The 27,954-nt window shown below is 36.0% G+C and overlaps 2 protein-coding genes across 10 annotated transcripts in view; one reads left to right on the forward strand and one right to left on the reverse strand.

Annotated features, from left to right (window-relative positions):
- anapc15 (anaphase promoting complex subunit 15) overlaps positions 1-27,954 on the forward strand; it is a 71,953-nt gene that overhangs the window by 19,532 nt on the left and 24,467 nt on the right. The window lies entirely within an intron of this gene.
- folr (folate receptor) overlaps positions 518-27,954 on the reverse strand; it is a 31,316-nt gene continuing 3,879 nt past the window's right edge. For 5 of the 9 annotated variants that reach the window (XM_039745666.1, XM_039745665.1, XM_039745662.1 and 2 more), the window contains exons 2-6: positions 13,458-13,584; positions 11,654-11,786; positions 7,192-7,380; positions 6,244-6,379; positions 518-1,560 (exon numbers count right to left, since the gene is read on the reverse strand). In XM_039745666.1, coding sequence (XP_039601600.1) covers positions 1,274-1,560; positions 6,244-6,379; positions 7,192-7,380; positions 11,654-11,786; positions 13,458-13,471 — 759 coding nt within the window. In that variant the 5' untranslated portion in view covers positions 13,472-13,584 and the 3' untranslated portion in view covers positions 518-1,273. Of the gene's footprint in view, positions 1,561-6,243; positions 6,380-7,191; positions 7,381-11,653; positions 11,787-11,945; positions 12,131-13,457; positions 13,585-27,954 lie in introns of those variants that run through there. The other 4 variants (XM_039745668.1, XM_039745660.1, XM_039745669.1 and 1 more) reach the window with 2 other exon arrangements.

The raw sequence follows: 27,954 nt of genomic DNA on the forward strand, positions 1-27,954 counted from the left end.
ATGCAGCAATAAGGTAGATACTTCATCGTCGGCGACACAGTCCAATTCGGCCTAAGGTATGGATTGATTAATCAAGGTCACACTATGCCGGAAAACGTGCGTCTCAACCTTCTCACAGTACTACAGCTCTTTGTATAATCAATCAACAATTTGTTCCACTAACTTAACACAATTCTAAACATTCTTCCACACAAGTCTGATTCAGGCATTGCAAGGCAATTAACATTTTCCAACACAAACTGTATAAATTGATACAAATGCAGTCCAATCTCTTAACACAAGTTAAATTAAATGGTAGCCACCAAGTGTCACCCTCTGGACACATGATAAAGTGGGGTCTCAATCAGCATTGCAGTCGAGATAACTTTCACTCCTTAAAACACTACTGCTGTATTAGACAGTCAGGGTCAGAGAATAAATGAGTTGTGTATTGGAAACCACAAGCTGAAAGAAAGAAAAAGAAAGAAAGAATAGCATCTATGATGTGTTAAAAAAACAAAAACACACAAACATTAAGGTCTTTTAAATAAATAAAATCTTTTTATCCTTCCTATAAAAAGTTACTGATTTGACAATTGACAGACAAATTAATGGCAGTTAAAAAAAAAGCAACATTATGCACCTTCCAATACATTTATAGAGAAAAAACCCTTTATTGCATGAATTAATGTTAACCTTTTATTTAAAAATAAATCAAAAATTAATTTGTCTTCAACATTTCACCTGTAGCACAGTTTAAAGTCTTTTAATTCATTGAAAAATGACTTGCTTCAAACTTATATCTTAAATCAACATATCATCTTTTTGCTTGTAATAACTCTACTGTAGTAATTAAATGAATGTCAGCTTTTTACAATACATTTAAAAAAAAAAAAAAAAGCAAGGAACAAAAAATAGACAAGTAAATGAAGTAGCATTTGTTCTGTTCTTAAATTACAGAGTACCTTTTACTTTACAATTGCAACCAACTACCTGAATGAACTGGTATAGTATCAACCATTGCGGAATTCTTTGTATATTTGTATATACTGCTTATTCATGTAAATAAGCGTTTATGAATAAAAAAAATGCACCAGTCAATTTCCTTGGCAAGCTCAAGCTTTAATGTCAGTTGTTTTGCCTCTGGCTTCAATTGGAGAAATTACAAAACAATCTGTCAGCAACCCTTTTCATATCTTATAATACATACTTTACAATTAAAGCAAACTTCCTTAAATAAAATTGCATTGATCATATTTTTCACTCCATGGGGAAATTTAGAAGTATAATTTGTTCAAGTTAACAGCAAAGATAGGATGGCAAGGAAGAAATTAATAAAGATAGAAATTCTAGGTGTGTAAGCAACCCCGAGCAGCCCCATTTTTTCTGCATAATACTTTGTAACACTTGGATTGGGATTCTTTCCAGTTTCAAACCACACTTGTAAACACTGTCCACTTCCCCTTTTATAGGTAGTATGCTTGTATGATCCAGACCATATCTTTTCACATAGACTCTGTGGAGTAGGGAAAACATCTGTAAACTTTCGGCAAGGATATCCAACTGGGCATTTGTTAATACCTGCATAGTTAAAAAAAAAAAGGGAAAAAATATTACTTTAAATGCAGGAAAAGCACTTTAACTTATTTCCCACACAATATATAGTAAAAGGTTGTTGACGTTAAAATAAACTATCAACTCATCTGTTGTAATCAACGACTTTTATTCCTAAAGTGGTTGTAAACGTGCATTACAGCTAATACAATAATTTAAAGACAAATAGTCTCACTGTCTATAGATTGACAACAGATCTGCTGTAAAAGATCATAAAGTTAATGTTGACCTACAGCCAATGACTCTTTTCCTTGTTTTTATTTTTTCTAAATAAGCAAACTTCCATAGCAGGTACACATATGCTGTTCCTTATAATGGAATGTACACATCTATGTTTTCCATGCATCTTCTTTTTGAAAACCAACGTTTTTCAAACAAAGCAAGGAGGACCCATAACTAAATTCCAGCAAAGAGGAAAGAAAGGAGTCCATCTAGTTACAAGGAAGTTCAGGTTTCACTATGTATTGTTTTGTTTTGTTTTTAATAAATAATCTACAAACTAAATGAATGAGATAAGGCAATAAACACAACACTTAAAATCTAGCATGTTAAATACTGTGCATTTTAAAAGGTACTTTGGTTGCAGTAAGTATGCAAGATTTAGTCCAGTTTAGCTTAAAATGTCTAGGCATGCTTGAAAATGTAATATTGATTTTAAACCAACCAGGGATATGTTAAAAAAAGATGTTTAACATTGAGTTGTACTTCTTTGGGAAATAAAGTATGTACAGATAATACTATGAAATTTCTTATTTTCATTAGTTGAACAGGAAAGAGTATTTTGTCAACTACTTTGGGACTTGTTTGTTGAAAGCATCTTGCCTTCTTGCTTTAAAATTTTAAAATTGTGATATGATTTAAATGCATCAACTGTTGTGTGAAAATGCTAGTAGGAATTTTTGGTTACCCGGTGAATCTGGTATAAAATACTTTAACAATAATACTTAGTGTCAATTATCAAACCTAATACTGTATTTTGGTCTCCAAATTAGTTGCAAAAATGTTGATATAGTATTGAAAAAAGTAAATCTTTGCTGTTTGAGAAGATGTCAAATCTACAATGCACAATCTCTGTTTGTCTGGTCTTTAAGCACAACTTTGTTTTTATTTCAAATACTAATTCTCAAGTCAGCTTTTTGAAAATATAATGTAACCTGTCTGACTATACCACTGGCAAAAAGAAATACAGTGTGATCTATAATTCAGTGGTTTGCAAACTCGGTCCTGGGGACCCACTATAACATCAGGTTTTTGTCACTGAAAGATACAGGCAGCAACTACTTCAGAGTCAGACCCAGTAATTATTAAATAATTGATGAAATAACCAGAACACCTGGGATCTGTTCCAGGAAGAGAGATTAGATAATGCTGGATCTCTGAAAAAAAAAATCTCATGTTGCTTTAACATGATTTTACACCAGTGGATTAGCTGGTTCAAGAACACTGGATTTCAAATCAACTCAGGCAATTCAGGATACATTGATCTGGATTAATGCATGTTCGTGGAATAATTTACAAACACTTACAAGTCGAGCACTGAACAGTTGATCAACCAAGGACTACAAGTCTGAGAAACAGAGGGGGCAAGTTTCATGGCAACAGAGCAAAGTGTGTTGGTTGCCGTGCATGGAGATTACTGGCATATCCAATAAAACAGGAGTAACACAGAAGCAGCCATTACCAAGAAAAGGCAGGTGGCAAGGAGGAATATCACTGAATGAATGAATAAGTGAATGTTTAAAACAGATAATGAATAAAATACATGTGGTAAATTGTTGAATGATGCAAAATGCACCACTGGCCATGCTGCATTACTTAAAACCTTATATGCCCTCATGAACAGACTGTATTCCATTTTTGTAATATTAATGATATCAAGAAAGTCTAAGATCCATGGTAATAAGTGTTGCATATGTGGAGTTCTTCTAGGTGATACTGTGAGAGATGGGAAATGTTGTACTGTCTGGTGATTACATCCAAAAGAAAGCAAAGGTTAATTACTGTCATATACAAATCTGCAACAGAAGACTCACAGCACCCACTCTTTGAATGATAGTGTAACCTGTTCAAATGTAAGACCCAGGATATTTGCCCTCAACATTTATAATTATGTGCATGGTATCTCATATTATCTTAAAACATGCCCTCTTATGGGCACCTTGATTCGTACTGAGCATTTGATATACAGACATGAGCTTCATTCATAAATGCCTTCAGCCAAATGAACTACAATACAATGCAGAACTCCCCACAAAACCCTAATTCGAAACTGAATTAATAAGCATATTGGGGGAACTCTTCGGAGGTGTTTCTTTAAATGGCAAAGGACTCAGCAAAGTAAATGTAGGTGGGCAGCCTGTTACACCAGCGAATCTATTTTTCAGTTATAATTGATCAGAAATAACACAGTTGTTTAAATTTGATTGCCCTCCAGCCACAAATCTGCAGAATTCCTGTTTGATGGTGGTTATTTATGTCTATTTTGGGAAAACTGACCATGTGTCTTTGTAGATGCAATATGAGTGGCATTTCCAATATTATGCAAAAAACTGACCTTTAAAAATTGTGAAATGGCTACAATTTGCTTCAATGCAAGCACAAAGCCACAATGAATTAACTATGAACATGTCATGTTTTAAAAGGTTGCTCAGATATACTAAAGCTTCGGATGTAGAATGGTAACATTCAAGCAAACACTCCTCTGTACATGCCAGAATGTCCAATTAGGGTCTCATTACATTTCTTTGAATAGAATTTGACAAAAGAGTTGCACTGCTATGTCTATTGCTCATTTAGGAATGTGCAATACATTTTTAACATTTTGACAGCGTTTTCTGCTTGTTAAATAGTGAAGCTGGGATCACTATTTCAGACAGGACATTTATGAACTTTGATCGTATGATTGGATTCTCTACTGCAGCCTCCGCAGGTTAGCATCGGAGCATTGGTTGCCCCAGTAACTGAGCTGGATTTTCTCCAATCTGTGTCACTATGGAACAGACAAAATCCTGTTCCTGGCTCCAGACAGGAGGATTAGTTAGTTATTTGCATTTTTATCCTGCACAGATCACGTAATTCTGGCCTAATCTGTTTCAGAAACACGAGTTTGGCGAAATCCAGGTTTTCTGGAATTAAATTAAACCTATTTCTATAAATCCCAACTCATTTTAACTGGATTTCACAATAATTCTGCTTCCTGGAACAGACTCTTGAAAGAGCAGAATGAAAATCAGGATTAAAATTGTTAAAAAGGAAATAACCACACACTCAATCAGACTAGGAGTCCAATTAAAAACAGAGATTGGTTGGAACAAAAACATGCAGCCATAGTGTATCTCCAGGACCAAGTTTGACATCCACTGCTATAAAAAAGGAAACAGAACCACACGCGTTGTAATGGTGGTGAGATGGTTAACATGCCGGACTTTGACCCAAGAAATACAGGCTTGATTCCCTCCCGTTTCACTTTTTTTTTTTTTAAATTGAGCATTTCCATCACTACTTTTGTCCTGGTCTCAAGCTGCCCCCTGGTAGGGCTACATATTGTCTCTGGAATTATTTATTGTAGCTTGGGTTCACCAGTGTTGCAACCTGTCCATCACCATTTCACCTGCTTATCTGAAGATGTGTTTTTCACAAGGATACACGTTAAACACCTCCATGACTTTATATCAGAAGGAAAAACCATGAGTATAATATATACACAGAAGCTTTGCAGTAGCCACAATAGTTATGCACCAAATGCAACCGTTTTAAGAGTAAAAGTGGTAATAAAGTTCAGTAATGTACAATTTGTAACTACTTATACCTTTCCACTTTCTCACCTTGGATACATCGGGTACTTTTTAAAAGTGTTTTAAAAGTATTTTTCACATGGTAAAAATGCAGAGTAACACCTGAAATTAAAGTCTATTTTAAAGAAAGCAATATATTTTTGTGCAAACCATAATCTAGATTGATTACACTGTGTATTACTGTCAATTTCACAATGCCACTCATGGTGCCACTCGGTTTCACTTACGATTTTTGACTTCTACAACCTCCAACGGAAAATAAAACTGCTTATTGAGGTTTGCCTCATTCGTTAAGTGCATACTGGAAAATCTGATTAGGGTCTGGGTAGCTGCCAGTTTTAGCATTTCTTTGGCTGGTTTGACCTTTTACTTTCCACAACCACAGGTATACCATGCTGCAGTACGTAAAAGGTGGGGTACATGATAATGCAGACTATTAATTCTGCAGTGACTAGCCTCACATTTTGCCTAATATTGAGTTTAAATTCTTTATGTTTCCAGACAGAATTATCAAGCTCTCAAAATATGACAAAAACTGGAAGATTTAAAATAATAAAAAGTAATACATTGAGAAACACTTTGGATTATTATCAATATATTTTTAAATAAGTTTTGGTATTGATTGATGATAGAGTGTGGTTAAATTTTGTTCCTTCAAATTTACTTTGCATATTCAAAGACTACACAGGGGCCTACAGCACTTCAGATTTTTGCAACACAAGATGGAAAGTTAATGCAGGCTCACCACAGAGATGGTTGTTCAAAATTATGAATTCATCTTACTGATAGACTTGGCTCATAATTCAATATCTTATTAATTGTAAATTCTGCTATGGCCAATCAAGTCAAAACTAACCTGATGTCCAGTTCCAGCCCTTGTGCCAGTTTTCTTTGCAAGTTAGGTCATTTTGGCAGTCATTCCACCACTCTTCGCAGTCCTCTTTGCACAAAGGCACATCTATGATGCGCTCATTTCTCCATGACGCATCTGCCTGTTAACATTAAGCCCCCTATAATTAGTACAGGGTTATGACAACAACTCCCCATCAGATTTTACTTTCTATAGCATTTAAAATCAACGTCGATATGCTGAGATTTCTGTTAGTATTAATTCCCTATAAAGAATTAAAAGTTAGTTTGCTGCAAGTATTTTAGGAAATCAGAAATTACAGATGTGAAACTGCTAGGTCTACTGTAAGTAACAGAAAGATTTTTAGAGTGGAAACTTTGGCCCAGAAGGTGTCAGCACACAGCTAGAAGAAAAAAAACAAATTACCCAGGTTGTATTAAACAGACTTTGCTGATTCAGTTTTGAATAAGAGGCTCTTAAACTAAGCCTTGACTGATTCCAAAGGCAGCATGATATCACTAGTAATTTTCTTCTATGCATAACAGTACTGGTCTGTAATTAAAATATGCACAGTTGACCAATGATTAAAACATTGCTCTCATCATTTTTTCGAAAAAATTGTATACAGCACATTTAACTGTATTAGCTTCTCTAATGCATGAGGCAATATGTCTACCAATGTCAGCACAATGTTGATTTTCATGAAATAAGGGAAATCTTAATAGTAAGTGAATTTAAAAAAAAAAGAAAAAGAAAATTAGGCCTGCCTATAAAGAGCTATAACCCTCTGTGCATGTTTATACTTTACAGAATATACTACCTACATATTTTTTAGGAACTGGGGCCCAGGTCAGGCATAATGGCCATATCAAACTGCACTAGTTTTACACCTACTTGAGCTTGGCTGATGGAAGCACAGAATTTTAAGATTTCTTTCACCCTTTTTAGATATACCTTCTGTATCCAAGGTCCTAGATTTGGAGAACACTCATAAAAGCAGGTGTCTTGAATGAAATGCCTTTTACACTTCTCTGTCATCATGCCACAGTGATTCCAGTTAAAATTATAAAGGTACGATTCGTCTTTGTGTGCTTCAGTGCTGGTGTTCACTGTGCAGCATGCCCAGTCTTTCCATGGTTCACACTAAAAAAAAAGAATAAAAAAAGAAAAGCAGAGTCAAGGTCTCTCAATGGGCAATTTGTTGTTGCAGGGCATTACTATTGAATAAACATCAGATAAATAAAACCAAAACATGTTACACTGAAAATACTCTTGTGCAATATCCTTGAGATCTATTATTAATCCATCCATTCATTATCCAACCTGCTATATCCTAACACAGGGTCACGGGGGTCTGCTGGAGCAAGGCAGGAACAAACCCCGTGCAGGGCGCCAGCCCACCACAGGGCACACAGTAGGGACAATTTAGGATCACCAATGCACCTAACCTGCATGTCTTTGGACTGTCGGAGGAAATCGGAGCACCCGGAGGAAACCCAAGCAAACCCAGGTGTCCTTACTGCGAGGCAGCAGCGGCACCACTGTGCCGCCCATCTATTATTAAGCTACTCATTAATCTGCTTAGTCTTTGATGTTCACAACAGAATTTACAATGAAATACTATTGCCTATTTGCAATTATAAAAAACTCCTGATATTAGTTATAGCATTAAGTATCATATATACATATGAAAACACTTTAAGTCACTGTAAGTAAAATCTACTTTGGGATGGTATTTACAGAAGTAAATCAAAACTCAATAACCGACAAAACTTGAGTAGCTATTTCAAGTAACCCTTAAGCTAACTACCAGATAAACAGGATCTGAAATTATTTTGTCAGCTCACTTCCTGACCAAAGATGTCTGCAAGCTAGACGGAGTGCACTTTTCATTCCTACAGTCCTTTCTGCTTTATAAACAAGTCATTGCAGTTTCTGTTTTGAATAAGGAAATGCACAATAAAAAACAAACAGTAATGCAGAAAGTGTTCTGCAAAGTTTAACCAGCATCAATTGTGACAGATTAAACTTTTCAGCAGGAGATATAACATTCATGGAGGAGCTTTTTTGTTTTCATTTTGATCAGTAGTAGTGCCCAGTAGTACCCTTACAGTGACATCATTAATAACCAGTGGGCTATGGAGGTTTCTTTAAAGCTATAACCTATTCATCGTCAATCACTTCACATTCACAAATTGTAGCACCTCATACGTGCCATAGTTCAGGCCAATCATAGTGCAGTTTTCAGAAAACCTCAGCAGTTTTATAGCCAGTTAACTGGAGATGCAGGAAGGAGACTGTTTGTCTTGCTGTAATGTCCCACATCTATTCTTCATATTTAGAGATACTGAGACAAGTAGAATTGTCCATGTTCACATGTAGGAATTTTGTCAGGTAAAAAAGTATGGTAAACTATACAAACAGTGCTACATGTTGCTGCCTGGGCTGGAAAAAATGTGTACTTTTGGTCACTAAATGAATAAATTACCCAGAAAGAAAATTATGGCAACAACCCAAAATTTCATCGACTAGGCCCATCTTTGGGAGCAACGCATATTTGCACCAAACCCTAAAAATGCCTCCTAGGAGCCCTTCTCTAATAAAGCACAGGTGCGGTCACTAAACGAAGCTTCCCAAGGGGAAAATGTTTGAAACAAAATGGAGCTTAAGGTCTTTCGTTGTACAAAGGGAAAATTTGGCAGAGATAGGTATAATGCACACATTCACATTTTAGTTTTATATATTAGATTCAGTATAGCAGGTTGGATAATGGATGGATGGATGGATTCAGATCCGATCTAACATCCACAAACAACTTCCTGGTCTAAGTACAGTAACAGGGGGATCTAGTTTTTGTAGGACAGCCACATTTTCTACTAATCTGTTGACACTGTAATGAAACTGATGAGGTTTAGGCAGACAATCAGTACAAATGGATGCTGGAGAATTATAAATGTAAAGGTTTTAATCCTTGCAAGGGAGGTTCCAATGGTCTGATCATTAAGGCTGGAACTATTTAGATTTTTAGGAATACAGTATTGGTAATTGTTAACATACAAAATGGCAGAAATTTAACTACTCTTTCTAAACAGATAGAGACATGAGAGAGATCGTATTTTAATATCCCATAAAGCCTTCTTTTATGACTATTATTTCAACAGATTCCCATCTGTTTTTAAAGGAGACTCTCACCGTGCCTCCTATAGATTTACTTCTACTGTGTATCTCACACTTCCTCTTTCAATCACATTACCAAAGCCACAATGACCAATTAATCATATTCCTTGTAGGGACCAGACTCACACATACACCTTAGCATTTTATAGATAGATAGATAATTCCTCTCAAAAAAAAAGGAATAAAAGCTTCTGACTAGGCTAAAGATGAGCGCAATCACAGAGAGGCAATATATATGCATATTGCCATAGTTATGAAGGAAGACCAGTTGCATTTCTGGACACACTTCTAAGGAATAATTTGTTGGCTGAAACTAGTCTGTAAGAGAGATGATATGCAGCTTGCTCATAATGGCACTGAGCCTACCTAATTAACTTGTTGATTAAATGGGCCTCACTTAAAGTGATGATACTGGCATAGCACAATATAAAATAGTAAAAGAAGAAGAAAAAAATTAGCTGATGTGTGTCTTTGTCTCCACTTATATAAGCCTCTTCTTAAATAATTCCATTTGACCTCTTTATTATGCTTATATTAGTCATTATTGTTCACTTTTTTGCTAAGATATTAAAAATACAAAATGCTCTGTGATGGTAGATCTGCCTGTAAAATGAAAACATTAATTATAAAAACTGTAAAGCATGGTCTGGTATAGGCAATGATGATTTCCATACAGATTTTTTGGTTACATTCAAAGCATAAAAAGTCTTTTTGCTTTTCTCAACTCTGTAGGATCATCCATAGTGTGCCCACTCCATGAAAACAATGAATGACAGAACACAGATAATTCATACAAACACTGTTAAAGCACATTGAAAGTCAACTTACCACAGCAAATGGCTGCCCTGACCATTGTTGCAAATGATGTGTGTCAATCTGCTTTTCTTTGCACCTGGTGTATGTCAAAAATGTGTTGTCGAAAGAGAATTTTGGAAAGGCGTTGGCATTTCAAGAGTTTCTCAGAGTATGCCTTTGAGCTAAAGCCAATTTCTGGCCATCACACAATCATTGATACCTTTTGTTGGTAGGTAAATCGATGTAAAATGCATTTGTTCAAACCTGTATCAGTGACACTTGGTATATTCTTAAGGTGTCACAAACATCATAGTGTTAAAATTAGCCGCCTATTGCTGAGCCGCAGACCTGCTATACCACACATAGACACTTATGTGAAAAAAATGGCACCACTTAGGCTTATTAAAAGATAACTATGTAACAATATAAATCATTCCATAGCTTCAATGCACAGTTAAGTCCTTTTAAAAGATCTTGACATGTATTGGCAATCATATTGTGCAATAAGCATTTCTGTGGAGTCAAAAGCGATTGTCAAATTAATAAGATCGTAATCTGTAAAAATGTAGCACTTCCAACTAAATGTAAATTCTAATATAATGTGTTAAATTTTCTAATTTTATATATACTAATTCAATTAAACTTTTTTCCTTTTCAGGGTACATTTTAATTTACATTGAAGATAGATTTTTGGTTTTTGCAAATTTCAAAATATTACTTATTTATGTAAGTTTAAACCTGATGCACAAATACACAATGGCAAAACGAGATTTAACAAAAGCAGCAGTCTTTGTTTACAGTCACAATAGATAGGATATTATCTGTGTCACTGCGTTGCAGAAGAAGATGATGGTGAAAAAGTATGTGATGCAAAAAAAAACATACACATTAGTTTTACTGGTCCTGAGGAGAATGTATCAAAAGATAAAGACACATTTGAACCATTTTCATCCAAAAGTGTTACACGTTGTACTGGTCAGTGATGAAAAGTCTTGTACCTTGTAGGAAAGATAGTCATTCTAATAAGGGCAAAGTCCTTAGAAGGAGTGACATTTAAGGTTTTCCCTCCCACCAGAGGAAGAAGCTGCAGCTTTATTTTGGTTGCTAAATGCACGATGTAGGTTTGCATATAAAATATGTAATATATTCTAGTAATTTTGAAGTATCCCTGAATAAAATATCATACATTGCTATCATAACTGCAATTCTAAAGATGCATAAACCACATGTCACTATACTTAACTTTTTTTTTTTTTTTAAGCACTGAAGTGAAAGTGGCCACATTTTTGAATTTAAAACATGATCTTAGTCATTTAGAAAACAAAATTGTTTTGAACAAAAATCTGATGTAAAAGGTTCCCTAAAGACCATGTAGTGGAATCCCAGGTGTAATGTCCTTTATAGACAACTACAGGATTTAATAGTCACAAACAGTCCTGCTTACCTGCTTATGCAAGTCTCCTTCTACTCCAGGTTGTTTTTTATGATGTTTTCCCTCCATACAAACATTCAACACATCATCTTTAACTGCCATAGAAGCCACCACCAAAGACAAAAAAATGGCTTTCAGCATCTTGCTATAGAAAAAGACAGAAAACATATGAGTCGCTAGTTTCAATCATTCACATGCATGGTCTCGGCTAATATAAAAAGTGATGTTTTTAGAAGTGAAATACAGTATACAGCACAGGACGACAGTGTCCTGTAATTTTTTAAACAAGGACATTTAAACTCACCAGACTTTCTAAGCGCAGGATTAAAAGTTCATTTGAACTGAGATTTTCTTTATATACCTTCAAGTCAATTAAAATGCCAAGCAGTTTAACTTTCTAATTGGACAGCTACCAGAAAACTGCTTATTCAGTCCAATATGACCAAGAAGAAACCAGCTCTCCTCTAGTTACTGCAATTAAAGTTGCCAGTAAATCATTAAGCCCTCTTTAAAGGCAAAGTCCACCCTGACAGGCAGGAAATTTATTAAAAAAAAAAAAAAGTGTATCAGGTACCTGGAATGCTAGGTACTCTAGTTTTCCTTTTCTCCTGGCTAAGATAAACTAAAGGGAATTACATTGTGAGTTACATACTCCTAGCAAATGACTACACAAACAGAAAACCTTCCCTTCTTCCATTACCAGGGCAGAAAATTGGAAGATGCTTGAAGAACTGTCAAAGACCATGGGAAAGTGTCAGTTGCAGCCAAAAGGACTGTTAATGGTTTACTTTTGAGAACATATGCTTTAGACCTGCACTAGACACATGAATCTTATCTACTCTCTTTCACATCTGTACACCTATAGGCAGCATGTCAGATGACTCACTGGGCTGGAGGATACCAACATTCACTATGGTGCTAGTTTCTGCCTTCCTCCCTTTAAATGAGTTACAGGCATACTAATGCAGTGAGCAACAAGAAATTTGTCACTTTATATAAGAGAATTCAGCACATTCAGCATACACACAACCCTGTAACCAATAGTGGTCATATGAACTATTCATCCTTCACAGTGTAAAAGTGTTAAGACAATAAGTTTGCAGTTTGTTTCATATGTGGTAAAAATAAAAACACCACCCAAGTGAAAAACATTCTCACAAAGTGGTCTTAATGATAAAAAGGAAGACAAAATAATTGATTACATAATGGCAGAGGGGCATGGAACACCACCACAATCACACTTTTACATCAGATGTGGTCTGAAGAGCCGTCTCTCTGTTGGTATATTTACTTCCTGACATTTTAATGGTTCTTAGACAGAAAATAGGCATATCAAAGACAAACAGAGAAGTGTTTCAAACAGCTGGAGGGTGACATGCTAGGAAGTAAACAAAACTGTTGTTGAAAAGAGAATGATGAGGCATGATGGGCTCAATTCAATTCAGTTTATTTTTGTATAGCACTCTTCTCCAGAGTGCAGATGCAGAGCATTGCGACAGGTTCTCAGGTAAAATGCAAGTATAAATTTTATAAAATGACTATATACAGAATTAGTACACAAAGAGATACACATTTGTTAAAGCACACAGAATACAATGTAGAAACTGTTTAACATAAATGGAAACCCATATGTGACCATTAATTAAATTTTGAGCTATGGCAGTTGCCAACAGAGAAGAAAACAACAACTCCAATCAGTAACATCACTGGAAAAAATACGCATCTGGGGCGTCCACAATCACTTATAACATAGAAAATCAAAGATAAACTCTGACATAATCACACTCCTAGAGACCTCGGCCAACTAGCCACCCACCAGCTCCTGGACATTTTATAGCAGAGTCTGTGTTGGCCATCCAATCTGATAATACAATCTCTTCAGCTGATGATTCCAATGCTCCTAGAATCTGAGAGGACTTTCCATGGACAGGATAATAAGTGAGCTATAGAGAAGATTAAAAAGAAATTCAAAAGTCAAAAATTTTACAAAAGTAAAGGATACCACCAGTGAATTAACACTGGAAACAAGGAGACTGAACTTATCCAGAGTTGAGGATAGGTTCTGGTTTAAATATGCAACATAAATGATTAATCAGCCACCAATGACACTCCAAAAAAGGAACATAATGAAAATGAAAGATAATTAAACACATATCCAAAATAAGGTCATAAAAAGGGCAATTTGGAAAGTGAGTACAAGAAAAAATTAAAACCTACTAAATCATAAAATCCATTTATGAACAATAGGTGACTACACAACACATCTGTAGAAGTGAGTAAAGAACATGTTATCCTTTAAAATGAAGTGCTTGAATGAAAGAGGACCTTACCAAAGATTTTTTTTTACGGCAAGTGTGTAGGAATTAGCTTATTCCATACCCAAGACCAGATGAACTGCTTTATAAAAAAAGGCCTTAGTGCTTCGAATGGCAAAAAAGCCCTTTTTGACAAAAGCTCACATCACATCCTGTTTACCAGAAACTGAAGGGACCAAGTACAAAAAGTCTATGGTCCAACCCAGGGGTGCCCAATCCAGTGTCTGGAGGGCCACTGTGGCTATAGGTTTTTATTCTAACCATTTTCTTAATTGGTGTTCAGTTTTTTGCTGATAGTTAACTTAATTTCCCAGATTTGATATTTAAAAGACACAGACTCTTTAAATTAGGGATGAGAAACATATGTCTTGGAGGGCTGCAGGTATTTCTTCAAACCCATTTTTTAAATGACAACTCATTTATTGCAGATGAAGCACTTATTGTTCAAGTAACATTTTTCTGTTTCATTTTAGGTGTCTCACTTGTAGATTTGAACCCTTTATTGCCTATTTTAGACTTGCACAGGTGCATTCACTGTTTTGCTCCTTATTAGCAATAAAATCCAAGTGAAAAAGGAACCAGCAGTTCATCTATCTTGGTTCCATTTCCACCCATGTGCATTTATTGTGCACTATTTGGTTTATTACAGTACTCAACAGGAAACAGAAGAGAAAGTGAAGTAGAACTGAAAATTACTCATCTGTTTTAAGATTCAGATCAGTTGGAGGATATCATTCAAAATAAAAAAACGTCTGAAATTTAAGAATAACCTGATACTGCAGAGTTAAAATACTAACAAGTTACAATATTAAACAAGACCGGTTATTGACAACAACTGCTTTCTAATTAAGCAGTTGGGTTGGAACAAAAACCTGTAGCCACTGCGAACCACCAGAACTGATGCTGGTCTAACCAAGCTGAAATGAGCTGCATTTGGTTTCAACACGGAGTGCTGTATTCTTGCAGAATTATAAGGATCACATCATTCTAAGGAACTCCATCCTACATAGCTGTGCTCTGCACTTGCCACATTCCCTGTCTTTGGTGCTTTGTTTAGCATTCTAATTTACTGTAACATTCTCAAATTTACTTAATCCAATGGAGAGCTAAAGATAATCTGGAATTGCTGTTCAACCTAACCAGGACATCTTTGAGGACAGAAAAGAAAACCCACTCAGATGGTCAATAAGTAGGAAATTTAGTGAAGCAAATTTTTAATTATTAATATGCTTTCTAATTATCAATAAAACAATTAACCCTAGAACATGTTTAAATAATGTAGTAGTTAGATATTACAAGTAATAGCAATAATATGTTTTTATATATTGATCATAAAAAAATACCCATTTTCCAATGGAAACAATTGCTACAAGTAATTGACAGATCCACCTGGCTTTTACACAAAGCACACAATGCATACAGTACATGCCTTGGGAATTGTGCCATCTGTGACAGGAGTATTGCTGTTTCTTAAAAAATGCTAGCTATATTTATGTTTCCTAGTAATTATTGTACCACAATAACGTCAAAAAAAAACAAAAAAAAAACACACACACACACAAGCTTCTTCCTTGAAGAGAGATCATCATACTTCAACATGCAAAAAAAAGAAATACTTTTTAGGATTATACACTTAACCTGATCAAAACACCTTTACTCGGAGACCCAAGCCAACCTATCAGAAGGAAATATAGTGTAAATGAGTATTTTTAAACTGCTAAGAAAAAAGTGTTTCTAACTTCTAAAATATCTATCCATCTTTAAAGCCTATTATCCAGACCAAGGTTGCAGAGTTCAATGACATATTCCCAACAAAGCTGAGTGCAAAGTGCCAGCCAACCCTAAACAGAACTCTCTTGAGACACACCTATGCAGTTGGACATTCTTAACAGACCATAATCCTTTAAACAACAAACAACATAGTAATATATTGTTGGATATCAATAGTAGTAGTTTAAAATAGCTTGTCAATTGTTTACTGCATTTGGATGGATGGGCTTGCTTTTCCACACAAAGTTCATAGTTAGGAGCAATTTAAGACAATTTCACTCTTAGATCATTTTTCACTTCTGGTCTGACGACACTTTGCTTTGCAGAGGTACTGTAGGTCGTGGTCAATGACATGAATACAGCAAGTACCCACATGAATTTAACTGGGTACTTGTCATTACTTGTGTCCAGAAATCCAGGAGTGGTTTTCATTTAAATTACATGCTTAGTCCACTGTCTGATGACAGCTGTAAGACTAGCTGTTATGGGGCTTTCATGTGATGATATACTACATCATCTTTGCTTTCACCCTGCCTTGGATGTTGAACACAATGGTGCTGACACCACCAGGAGATGAATTCAGTTCATTCAAAGTGTGAACAAAACAGAGAAAAAAAAAAAAAAATTAAGGTTTTGGGGAGAGCACCCCATATATTATAAGCACCACCACCAAGGTGCAGAGTAATCAGAAATGTTTTACAGGTGGAGGACAGGAAGCGGGGAGAACACAGGCGGAAATGAGGTCTGCAGGAGGGCATGTTGTAGCAGTAGGCAGAGTCTTAGGTGGGCTTTCCTTCTGGTGTTCTGTGGAAGAGGGATAAAGGGCATCAGTACTGTTCATCAACTCTGGCTATGCATTTTACTTTCCTTTAACCCCTTAGACTGTCTCCCATGTGCACGTGTGTCACAAAAGATACACTAATTTTTTTACCAGTCCAATTTATGCAGGCACGAAGATAAATGAAATGGACCTTCCACCAAAATTGCTGTACTTCGAAACTCAGTTCATGAAGACTTAGTAAAACCTTATTGTACTTCAGTATACGGGAGAAACAGATTCTTGCTGTTCATTTCATTGCAAATACTTAAAAAAAAAAATCCACTGAATTCAGATGATGTGCTGTAATAAAACTGATTATTTTAACTGATCTATCAAGCACTGTTTAAACAATGTCTTAGTGCCCATGGCCTGTAAGTGATGCTGCAGTACACCCAAGACACTGATGGTGCAGTGTCTCTATTTAGAGCTACAAGCACTTTATGCTTCCCTGTCTTGGCCCTTGCTCCATCTATGCATGTTCCCACACAATGAGCTCAGTCAATTGAATTATTAAAAAAATTATAAAAATAAAAATGTTTCCTTGTTGCATCTAGGGATTGGAAAAACATGAAATCCTTGTGAGCTGTGCCCTTAGTTAAGTAATAAACTATAACCAAAAAATTTGCCAGATCTGCTAGATCTTGAAGACATGTCACTCTGAAACAAGCAAAACTGGCTTTTTCTTTCTTTTCTTTTTTTTTTTTTTTGAGGGGGACTTGATCAACAAACTTGCAGGTAATGTGTTCAGACATGCTATAAAATGCAGTGAGCTGCTGTATCATTAGAGGGAGAGATTGCATCCATTTTTTGCCATACCATTCACAGTCTCTCAGCAGCTGTATAGCTTATTCCATGCCTAACAAGGTATGATGCTCTGCATGGATACTTACCAAGATCCAATGTCTTAATGTTCCGGAATTTTTCTGCTTCTTCTCATTTCTTTTAATGTACACTGGGGAAAATCTAGCATGCTTTTCGTTTAGATTTTAGTGCACATGTTTAGTTTCTAAATTTCAAGATAAATCACATAAAATGGAGTTGCCTTTCAGAAATTCCAGTTCTAAAAAAACCTAAGGTGATACTTTAGTCATGATTTGCATTCAGTATTTTCAATCTCTGGTATCTTTTTCACAGAGTGCCATCACAATTTTCTGACTGTTCATGTCCAGTCCATTCCAGTTTAGGGTGCTCTACCATTCTTTTCTTCTCACATGTTGTTTAGTACCACTTCATTGCTAATTTCTATATTGATGCTGCTAGTTTTCCCCGTGTCAGAATTTTCATCATGAATCTTAAACCTTCACATCTCATCTTTAGTCACTATCCATATTCTGTGTAAGTTTCCATAGCAAACAACATCATAAGTTCTAAAACATATGGCTAGACTCTACTACTACTACAACAAAATCAAAAGACAGAGAAGGTCATTTTAGAGCAGTGAGAAATGTCACAAAATTTATTTGAAGATCAGAAATGTTTCTGAAGATTATGTAATATATTTTGCAGTTAGCATTGATTTATGTTAGCATAAAGTTTTTGGCAATAATCTAATTCCGCTGTTGCATAATTTAGCTTATATAAAGCAGCACCATAGCATAAGCTTGGGCACCTCCAAGATCTGGAAACTCTCAGCATTGATGCTCAATGATTCAAATGTTTATTTTTTATATAGCTACTTCATCGTTAACTTTGTGAAAAGAGCACTTATATTCATAAAATATTTTTACATGCAATAAATGTTTCATGCAATGGTAATAAAGATTTAGCACTGTAGATTAATGGTTTTTAAACGCTGTTCTGAGGACCCATGTGCAGGATTTTGTTCTAACCAATTAAACAATCAGCAAGTAATTTTACCTCGAACTGTTTCAAATTCAGAAAAGCACAGTAGCGTGGTTTTTAAAATTTGTAAGACATTTAGAAATGTCTGTATTTTTGTTATAGCTTTAAATGTTTAACTCGCTTTTGTTGTTTTTACATTACCTTGCATTTTTTTCTGTGTAGTTTGCTCCCTTAATTGTATCCTAATAATTATGATTAATGATGAGCAGAGCACAGCAGAGCAGACACCCTGGGTGTAACTACTTCAGCTACAGAACCCACTAACATGTTAATTAGTAAATATTGGATTAAATATCCAGAGCACCCGGAAAAGCAGAATAAAAACCATGATGATGATAATCCTGAAAATAATTATTCTAATGAAAATTCACCTAACTTTGTAATTTTCAAATTGTTGCCAAAACACAGAAAACAGAAAATAACTGCTTGCCTAATCAGGCTAGTAGTCGAAAAGAAAACAGAAGCTGGTTAGAAGAAAACCTTGCATCTACAGGATGTCCCCTGGAGGAGCTTGAGAACAACTGCTTATAAATAAGTTTAACTGCACAGTCCAGCAATAACACACCATTTTCTTCTTCTTCTTTAACTTTCTAACCCCCACCCACTATCAGCCACATGAAAGCAGCAGTCTATCCCAACACAGTAAGTGAAAGGCAGGAGAACACCCACTCATACCAGGCCTAGTTATTCAACAAAATATAAAAGTGTACTTTTTTTAGGAAATGCATGGAAATTCAACTACCCCAAGAAAACCCCCACAGAAATGAGAATGTACAGACCCCATAAAAAAAAAAAAAAAAAAAAAAGACAGCATTTACTAATTACCATTCAATTTTCAAAAGTGGTAGCTGTTTGCACATTTTCATAAAAGAGTAAAAAGACAAATGGTAGATTTGGAATCCAAAAGAAAAAAAAAGTCAACAGGAAAAAAAAAAAAAACAAAACACAAATATGTGAAACAATACAATGAGCTATGTAGGTCGACACAGTCAAGCATCATAGTTTGCTCCACCCAAACTACAAGCAAATCTCGTATGCAATATGTGGTTTAAAAACTTTTAGATATACCCTCTAGGAAGAAACGTTTTAGTGGACATTAATTGAACTGGACATATTAAAGTTTGATAATAATGTGTTTCATGTTTTTATCAATACATTTTTTGGACCTAATTTCAGTTTAGGTACAACCAACCTATTATATCAAAAGAATGAAAACAAAGACATACATAATCATCCACCCTACCAAAGAAATGTACCTATTGCAGATTAAGCTTAAATACTGCCTTTTTCCCCCTCCACATAATGGTATGGGTTCAAGTGGTTTAACATTGTAAAACTCAGATCGACCATGCTCACCTTTTATGATAACCTCACACCATGTGGATAAAAATAGTGACATAACACATTAAACAATGCCCAACATAGTGGAAAACACCCTCATGCTTTACAAAGCAAAAGCTGATGTTAAGCCAGATTTAGTGCAGTTTTATATGTCTGCAGTAGCAGACTCTTGGGTGCTTTTTATACATGCATTATTAAAAAAATTGTTGTCAGTTAATTTTATGTCCATCATTCCTAAAAAAAACTGACATATAAGTAACCCCTGGGAAACATGACAAATGTTAATGTTCTCTTTAAATTGTGGTGGATAAGTTGAATATCATTTCTTAATGCCCTCATTCATTGGAGTTCATAATGAAAACTGCAGAACATGAGGTGTTTTATAATTAAACCAATTAATCTCTCTCTTATGTTTTACAGTTAGTCAAGAGGTACTTCACAACTACACAAAGCAAATATGCTTAAAATTCAAGATAATGTGAATGTGAAAAAAATCTGAAATACAATCACAATCATTTACACTTATAAAAAACAAAAAAATGCAAGTTCTTTTACAGCAAAAGTTCCCTAGATTCCTCATTAGACTTGCTTACAATAAACAGTGTGATTCAGTACATGATACAGATAGTATTCTCACAATGGAGCTCCTTACTTGTGATCTGGATCAATACAATGTCAAAATATTTCAATATCTCACATCGCAATGCAAGCTCCTTACAAACTCATGCTCTATCATGCAATCCAAGTTCCCAGAGTTTTTCTATTTTTCTCTTGTGAAAAAATATATTCACATTAAAATAGGGTTTCCCATATCATCTTACAGTATAACTATTGGCTAATAAATTTTCAAAGAATAGCCTTTTTATTTCCGTGAATGAACTGCTGAAATGTCAATTTGAACAATTTTAATGTCAACCATATTATTCCAATGTTTGTTTGTTTCTTAAATTTGTGTTTCCTATGACCCTAAAGCAAAGGGACGTCTGTTAGTCAAGAGATGAGACACTACATTTTTATGAATGTAATGTTATATACACGCATGGCTACATTTAACATGTGTACTCTATATACAGTTTTCTTCGTTTATTCCACTGAATGACATCTTTTGTACTCTTCCTTTGACTCCAAGAAAACTGTAAGAGTCGAGGGAAAGAACTATGCATGTCTGCTATACAAAAACTATGTATGAATTTATAAACAAATGTGCAATTGAAAGTCTAATCTTTTGACACATTGGTCTTCCACTTCAGCTTCTCAGTTAAATCATAATATGTGAAGGTGGGTCTAACTAGACCATGTTTAACTATTTCATACTTATTAAACCATTTCAGATTATTGCAATAAACATAACAGAGCACTTGTAAAGCAATCATTGAGGTTACAAATCAGGGTCGAGTGTAAACACAGCTCTTCTAGTTACATAGCATTTGATCTAGTAGATCATCATCCAGTACCAGGCACACTTAAAGATACTTTTTGAAATGCAAAACTTAATATTCCATTCTTTAGAACTGCACACCTTTTTATCAGGATAGCATAACAGTTAGCCGTACACCACACACTGCCAGCACCCTTGATGGAAATCCAAAGTCTGACTATTGTCTATGTAGATTTTGCCCATTTTCCTCTAGCCTATGCAAGTTTTTCCTTAGATCCCCTGGTTTCCCTCGTATATTCCGAACCTGCATGTTTTTTGTCCAATTACTTCTTTTGAACATTCAAAGCTTGTATGCATCTCAGTTTTAATTTAATTAAATTATAATTGACAGATTCGCTGAAAAGGTCATTTAGTCATTACATTTGGTGGCTATGTGTTTAAATGTACTTTATGCTCATAAAAAACTGCACTGGAAAGGTTTTCCTGCAACCAGTTTATATAGCATCTTTTTCACATGATCCTTTCATGCAGTAAAAGGTGTGCCATGACTGCAATTTCAACCCCTATTTAGCTTGCCTACCCCAAAACAAAACTGCTTGACTCTTGCCTCCAAAAACTTGACTTATTTTTCTTTCCATTTACTTTAACCTACAAAAAGAACTCTGTACTTTCTTTTAGAACATTACCTACTCACCTGACCACCTTTATCTACAGCCAACTCAAATCAAAGTTAAATGAGTTGTGATCCAATGATTTACCATGCCCTCAACCATTCATATAAATCCTGTTCCAGGCCAGCTTGGCCTAATTCCCATTTTTATTGCACCTTAACCTACAGTAAGCACGAATACAGCTAAAAGATCAATGAACTCAGCCTTACAAATTTCTTGTGTAGCGGTATTAAATGTTTCAACAAGATATCACTAATATTAGCAAAAATGTAAATCCAACTGCTACCCAAACGTTAAGCTCAATTTAACCTTAAAAAGTATAGTGGCCAATTTCTGTAAATATTACATATACGGTATACTTGACATTTAAATAATGATCAAATATTTTAGGTTAAAATTAAGAGAGTCTGTATTTTTCATACTAGCTAAGCTATGAATGTTGGGGAATGTCCAATTTATGGTTGATTTCTCAATCAAACTAAACAGATTTTATATAAGGAAGACTGGGTTAATTTACTACAGTGATTTTATATTGTTAAAGTACAGAATCCTTAAAATGATTTACAACGCTACATAGACAAAAACACTACAGTAGTTTCAAACATAACAATAGCAATACTTTAAGAAAAAACATTTAAGATGTTCAGTATGAGAAAATGCACTGATAAAAAAAAGTATTAAAAAGATTTATACTGTATAAAGTCCTATGCAAAAGGCCACCCATAAAAAATTTAAAGCTCATGAAGATGAGTTGTAACAGTAGAACAGAAAATAAAAAACTGATACAGCAAAAAGTAATAAGGTCTTTTTACTTATTTAAACAAGCCCATATTTTACATGGGGCAGAGTGGTAGCTCTGAGGCTAGGGATCTGCGCCAGCAATTGGAACATTGCCAGTTCAAATGCCATAAACGCCAGAAGTGACTCTACTCCATTGGGTCCTTGAGCAAAAACCTCACTCTGTTCCATTGTGGTACTGAGGCGTCACCTGCTGCACTGGTGTCCTAATCCAGGTGGCTTGTCGTATTGTGGATACAGCAATTTGCTATCAGAAAATGCTCCCAACCCCCCTCTATATATTTTGCATTGATTCTCATAGAATGCAAAGGAGAAGCAGTTCACTTTAGTATGGTACTGTGTGATGATTTCTTCCAAATTTCTTGCAGGATTGTCACAACTTTTCTTTTGTGGATTATTGTTTTTTTTACCCCCTCTCCAACTACTGTAGCACCTGTACGTCAATCTCATTTGCTAGCTGCCTTTCTAAGAGAATGGTTTCATAGGTGCAATACTCTATAAGAGATCTTTTAGGACTTCTACTTTGTACTTTTGAAGCACTTTAATAAACAGACGACTATGCAGTTTCCTTCATCAACTTGAACACCACATCTTGAAAGGTTTGGGTAGTATATAGGGTGGTCCGGATCTAATTATGCAATTTTCATTATGCTATACCTTAAGTTTATTACATAGAAAATCACCCGAAAAATCCCGGACCATCGAGAAGAGTGTGAACTGACGACATGAAGAATCGTCTTTGTGCCGAAATGGAATCATCCCCGCATAAATCAAAGTCATCCATCTGCATAATTAGATTTGGACCACCCTGTAGTTTGCTGATTACAACCTTGTTAATACCAAACAATAATATTATGTTTGTCAAGATGAGTTAGCCATTTACAAACCTCTACACAAGCCACCACAGTATTTCTGGTTACCATTCAACATACCAGCAGTACCTGCACCACTAGCACACATGGTCTGGTGCATCATTATTCAGAACCAGGGGCCTCATGTATAAATGGTGCGTACACACAGAAATGTTGTTTAAGAACGTTTCCATGTTCAAATTGCGATGTATAAAACCTAAACTTGGCATAAAGCCACGCACATTTCCACGGTACCTCATTGTCGTATGCAAGTTCTCCACTCGGTTTTGCAGACTGGCGGCACCCAGCGTCAAAGCAGTGCTACAGTTCCTGTGGTTACTCTTTCCTTTTCAGATTCACATCACTGACGCGGCTTTATAAACACACTGAAATTAATTGCATATTGTTTATTAGTTTAAGGCATCTGATTGTAATTAACCCGTAACAATATAATGGTCCACATAATGGTCAAACTATTCTAAATACAATAGCTGCTTTAGCGTGGTTACTCTCACTGCACCTTCTTTCAGCTGCTCCCTTTAGGGGTTGCCACATCAGATCATCTTTTTCCATATTACTCTCACTGCACCACTTGGAGTATTTATATCACTGTATCTGAGTGTGAACCATAGCAGCAGCTGATCGGAAAGAGAATTATCGGAATATAGCATCAAGCACACGCTGCCTCAGCCATTCGCTATTTGAACTGGTCTCATCTGACCAACGCTTCTGAGCCTTTCCTGTTCGGACCTTGCACTCAATCAGTCTATCAAGTGCTCCTTGTAGAACGCTTTGTACTTATAAGTACAATTACCTCACTGTAAACTTGCGATAGTTATAATATTGCACAACCTGAACCACTTTATAAAGCGCGTATTTACATATGATGACGATGATATTTTTAAGATGAAAAATATGTTTATTATATCCATCCATTTTCCAACCCGTTGAATCCGAACACAGGGTCACGGGGGTCTGCTGGATCCAATCCAAGCCAACACAGGTTGCAAGGCAGGAACCAATCCGGGGCAGGGCGCCAACCCACCGCAGGACACACACACCCACACACCAAGTACACACTAGAGACAATTTAGAATCATCAATCCACCTAACCTGCATGTCTTTGGACTGTGGGAGGAAACCAGAGTACCCGAAGGAAACCTACGCAGACACGGGGAGAACATGAAAACTCCACGCAGGGAGGACCCGGGAAGCGAACCTGGGTCTCCTAACTGCGAGGCAGCAGCACTACCACTGAGCCACTGTGCCACCCTGTTTATTATATTATACAGATAAAACTTTAACTTCATTTAAATAATCTATATTGTTAATATTTAAATATGTGAGGACACGGTGCCGCAGTGCTAGCGAGGAGCTGGCGCTCTGTTTACAGATTGTTCCTGCCTCGTGCTGTATTCCTACAGGAACTGGCGCGACACTGGAAGGATAGATGGATAGAATAATTAAACATGTACTATGAAGATATTTCAATGTTCCTTAAAAGTTTTGAAGAATCGGCGTTCTAAGCATACAGATGGCTTAAAGTCCATTACAGAGCTGATTGTGTGGGGATTGGGTATTTGGAGGAAGAAAAGGAAGGACAGGAATTGGGGGTTAGTACATTTGAAAAAGAGTACTTCTGTAATAAAGCATTTCATCGCAGGTCACGCATGGCGCAGCAGGCATCTTCCGCCAAGACATGAACAATCACCGCGCCACAGTGTTCCCATGTTTAATAACATGCTTTAGCTCCTCTCATCATCAAAATGATATCACGTATACTTCTCAGTATTTTAATTATTCAGAGAGTTATAATTTCACGAATGTAATGGATTCTGTGTCCTGACAGACGAAAAGAAAGCCTGTTTAAGAATCACGTAGTGATTCACACACACAGAGCACATAGAAGATCAAATACAAAACAAAGCATTAAATGTGTTACTTTAGTTACGATGGGATTTGAGAAACCAGTAAATTAAACGATTTTAAGATGAAGTTTATGTTCTACTTTAATGACAAAATAAACTACATGATTAAAGTGTAAATTTCAAGATCAAAGTTGACATTTCATGCTGTTTTACACTGTGTGCCTTTTTTTTCTCTGTACCCTAATAAGCTTTCATATGACACTCAGACGGCGGGCTATGACTCGCCTTTTCACGGTGACTTTGATATTTGACAACTTCTTTTTTATTTTGGGCACTGTGCGACTTTGTGAACTTGAGCTTTCGAGTTTCTCCGACACTCTATGTCATTCAATCAATTTCCTTTTGTTGTTTATACCACAACAAATAGTACGTTTTTTCCTTGCCTACACTTGGTATTCGCTGAAATTCTTATATTATCCCCCGTGCTTTTACCATTGCCCTTTCACAGAACGCTGAGCTTAAGGGCTATTTATATTGATTTGCATATTCAAAGAGGCATAATTCTGGGAGGAGACGGGGCGGGACAACAGGCGCATGCACGAGCGTTACTTTTCACACTGATTGGGATTTATGTAGCGGAAGAACGCGGAAGTGGGCGAACACACAGATTCATGCATCTGGATTTTTCTGTGCGTAAGCACATTTCAGCTTTTGTGCTTACGTCATGTTATAGTGCGAATTCTATGCACAGCGTTATGCAGGAGGCCCCAGGTATGTTGTAGGTAGAATTTAACAAATCAAATAAAACATCTGTAGTGACCTAAGAAAACTTTTGGGAAGCAAACCTCATTATTTCTTTTTTCAAGGCATCAGTGTTTTTCAAAAACACGATTCTGAGTCATGGGGACACAAATGTATTGTGTTGCTAGGACAGGCTAAGGCCAGAAACAACAAACAGACATCCAGTTTTGAACTGCCAGTTAACCTAACAGGCATATCTTTGTGAATGTGGAAAGAAAACAGGAGTATCCAACGAACACACACACAAACCTTGAAGGAGCATGCACTACCAGTCTAAACTTTTAGAACACCTCAGTTTTTACAGTTTTTCTTCACAGTTAATTAGTTGAAATGCAATGACTGACCTAAAATGGTGAAAAGGTAGGCAGTAAACTGCGAGACGTTTCAACTGAAAACTGAGGTTTGCAAAAAATTAAAAAAAGAAACAAAAGAATATTACAAATGGGCCTTCTTTAGGGAACAACTAATGGATCACAACCTACAGATGTTCTGTAGCAATTAAAGTAAATGAAGCCTTGCAAGTTGAAGCAAACAATTTGCACAGATGACCCAACTTCTGTTGATTATTCAAAAACCTTCTGTCGATTATTCAAAAACCTTCTGTCTGTCTTAAAGCAGACCTGGGACAAACTGTGCTTCTAACACCCTCTGAAGTACTATGCAGACAATATTACACTGTAGAAAGTTGTAAATTCCAGTTATACTGGCAAGGAAACATCAATTAACAAATGAAACGGGACAGAGCATTATTTCTTTTAGAAGTGTAGGCCTTTCATTTAGAGAAATTGCAAAAACAAATTTTAAAAATCTAAGTGTCAGCGAGTACAGTGTCCTACACAATCTAAAGACAATTGGAAACTGGAAGAAACTCTGATAGGAAGGGATCTGGAAGACCCAAAGTCACCACCCAATCAGAAGACACGTTTCTGAGGATCACCAGTTGTGTGATGAGCTGTGCTTAAAGCTGTTGCGTTGTGAGATGCCTAACAGTGGTCAAAAAAGCAGGTCTCAGTTTTTTCTCTGAAGAGAATACAGTACTTTGTTCTGCAGATTTGACAGGGCATGTGGCAGTAAGAAAGCCATTCCTTAAAGAACAAAATAGGCCCTTGAAATACTGTCTGTGGACTACTGCAGACTGGAAGAAAGTCTTAACAGACAGCTGAATCAAAATCTGAAATCTTCGACTCATTATGCATGGTGTTTGTATGCCATCGAGCTAGTGAAAAGGTAGTTTCCCAGTGTGTGACACCAAATGTCAAACATGGAGAAGGAAGTGCAATTGTCAAGGGTTCTTTTGCTGGAGGAAGAAGAGTTGGTGACTTACACAGAGTGACTGGCATTCTGAATCAAAAGGGTTACCACAGCATTTTGCAGCACCATGCAATACCTTCTGGTCTGCATCTAGGAAGTCAGGGGTTCATCTTACAACAAGACAATGATCCAAAAACATATTTCCAGGCTATATCAGAACTTTGTTAAATGAACAAGAAGGCACAATTCAAAACATGGATTGGCCCCACAGTCTCCAGTCTTAAACCCCATTGAGTTAATCTGGGATCAGCTAGACAGAAGGGTGAAACATAAGAAACCTACAAGTGCAACATATTTGTGGGAACTTCTCCAACAGTGTTGAGAAGATCTTTCTGACCAATATGTGGTTGCCCCTATAGAAAGAATACCACGTGGGTTTGGCTGTTATATCAGTAAAAGGTGGCTAGTTATGGTGAATCAAAAATTTGAATACAATTTTGAAAATGTAAGGATTCCCTGTCTTTTGTTTTTGCCATTGTTTATTTGTTCTATGCCTTTATTTCAAGAAACATTAAGACATTAAACAATGTTCTTTTCCTTAAAAACT

This window comes from Polypterus senegalus, chromosome 2 (genome assembly GCF_016835505.1).
Source record: "Polypterus senegalus isolate Bchr_013 chromosome 2, ASM1683550v1, whole genome shotgun sequence".
In the NCBI taxonomy this organism is placed as follows: Eukaryota; Metazoa; Chordata; class Cladistia; order Polypteriformes; family Polypteridae; genus Polypterus; species Polypterus senegalus.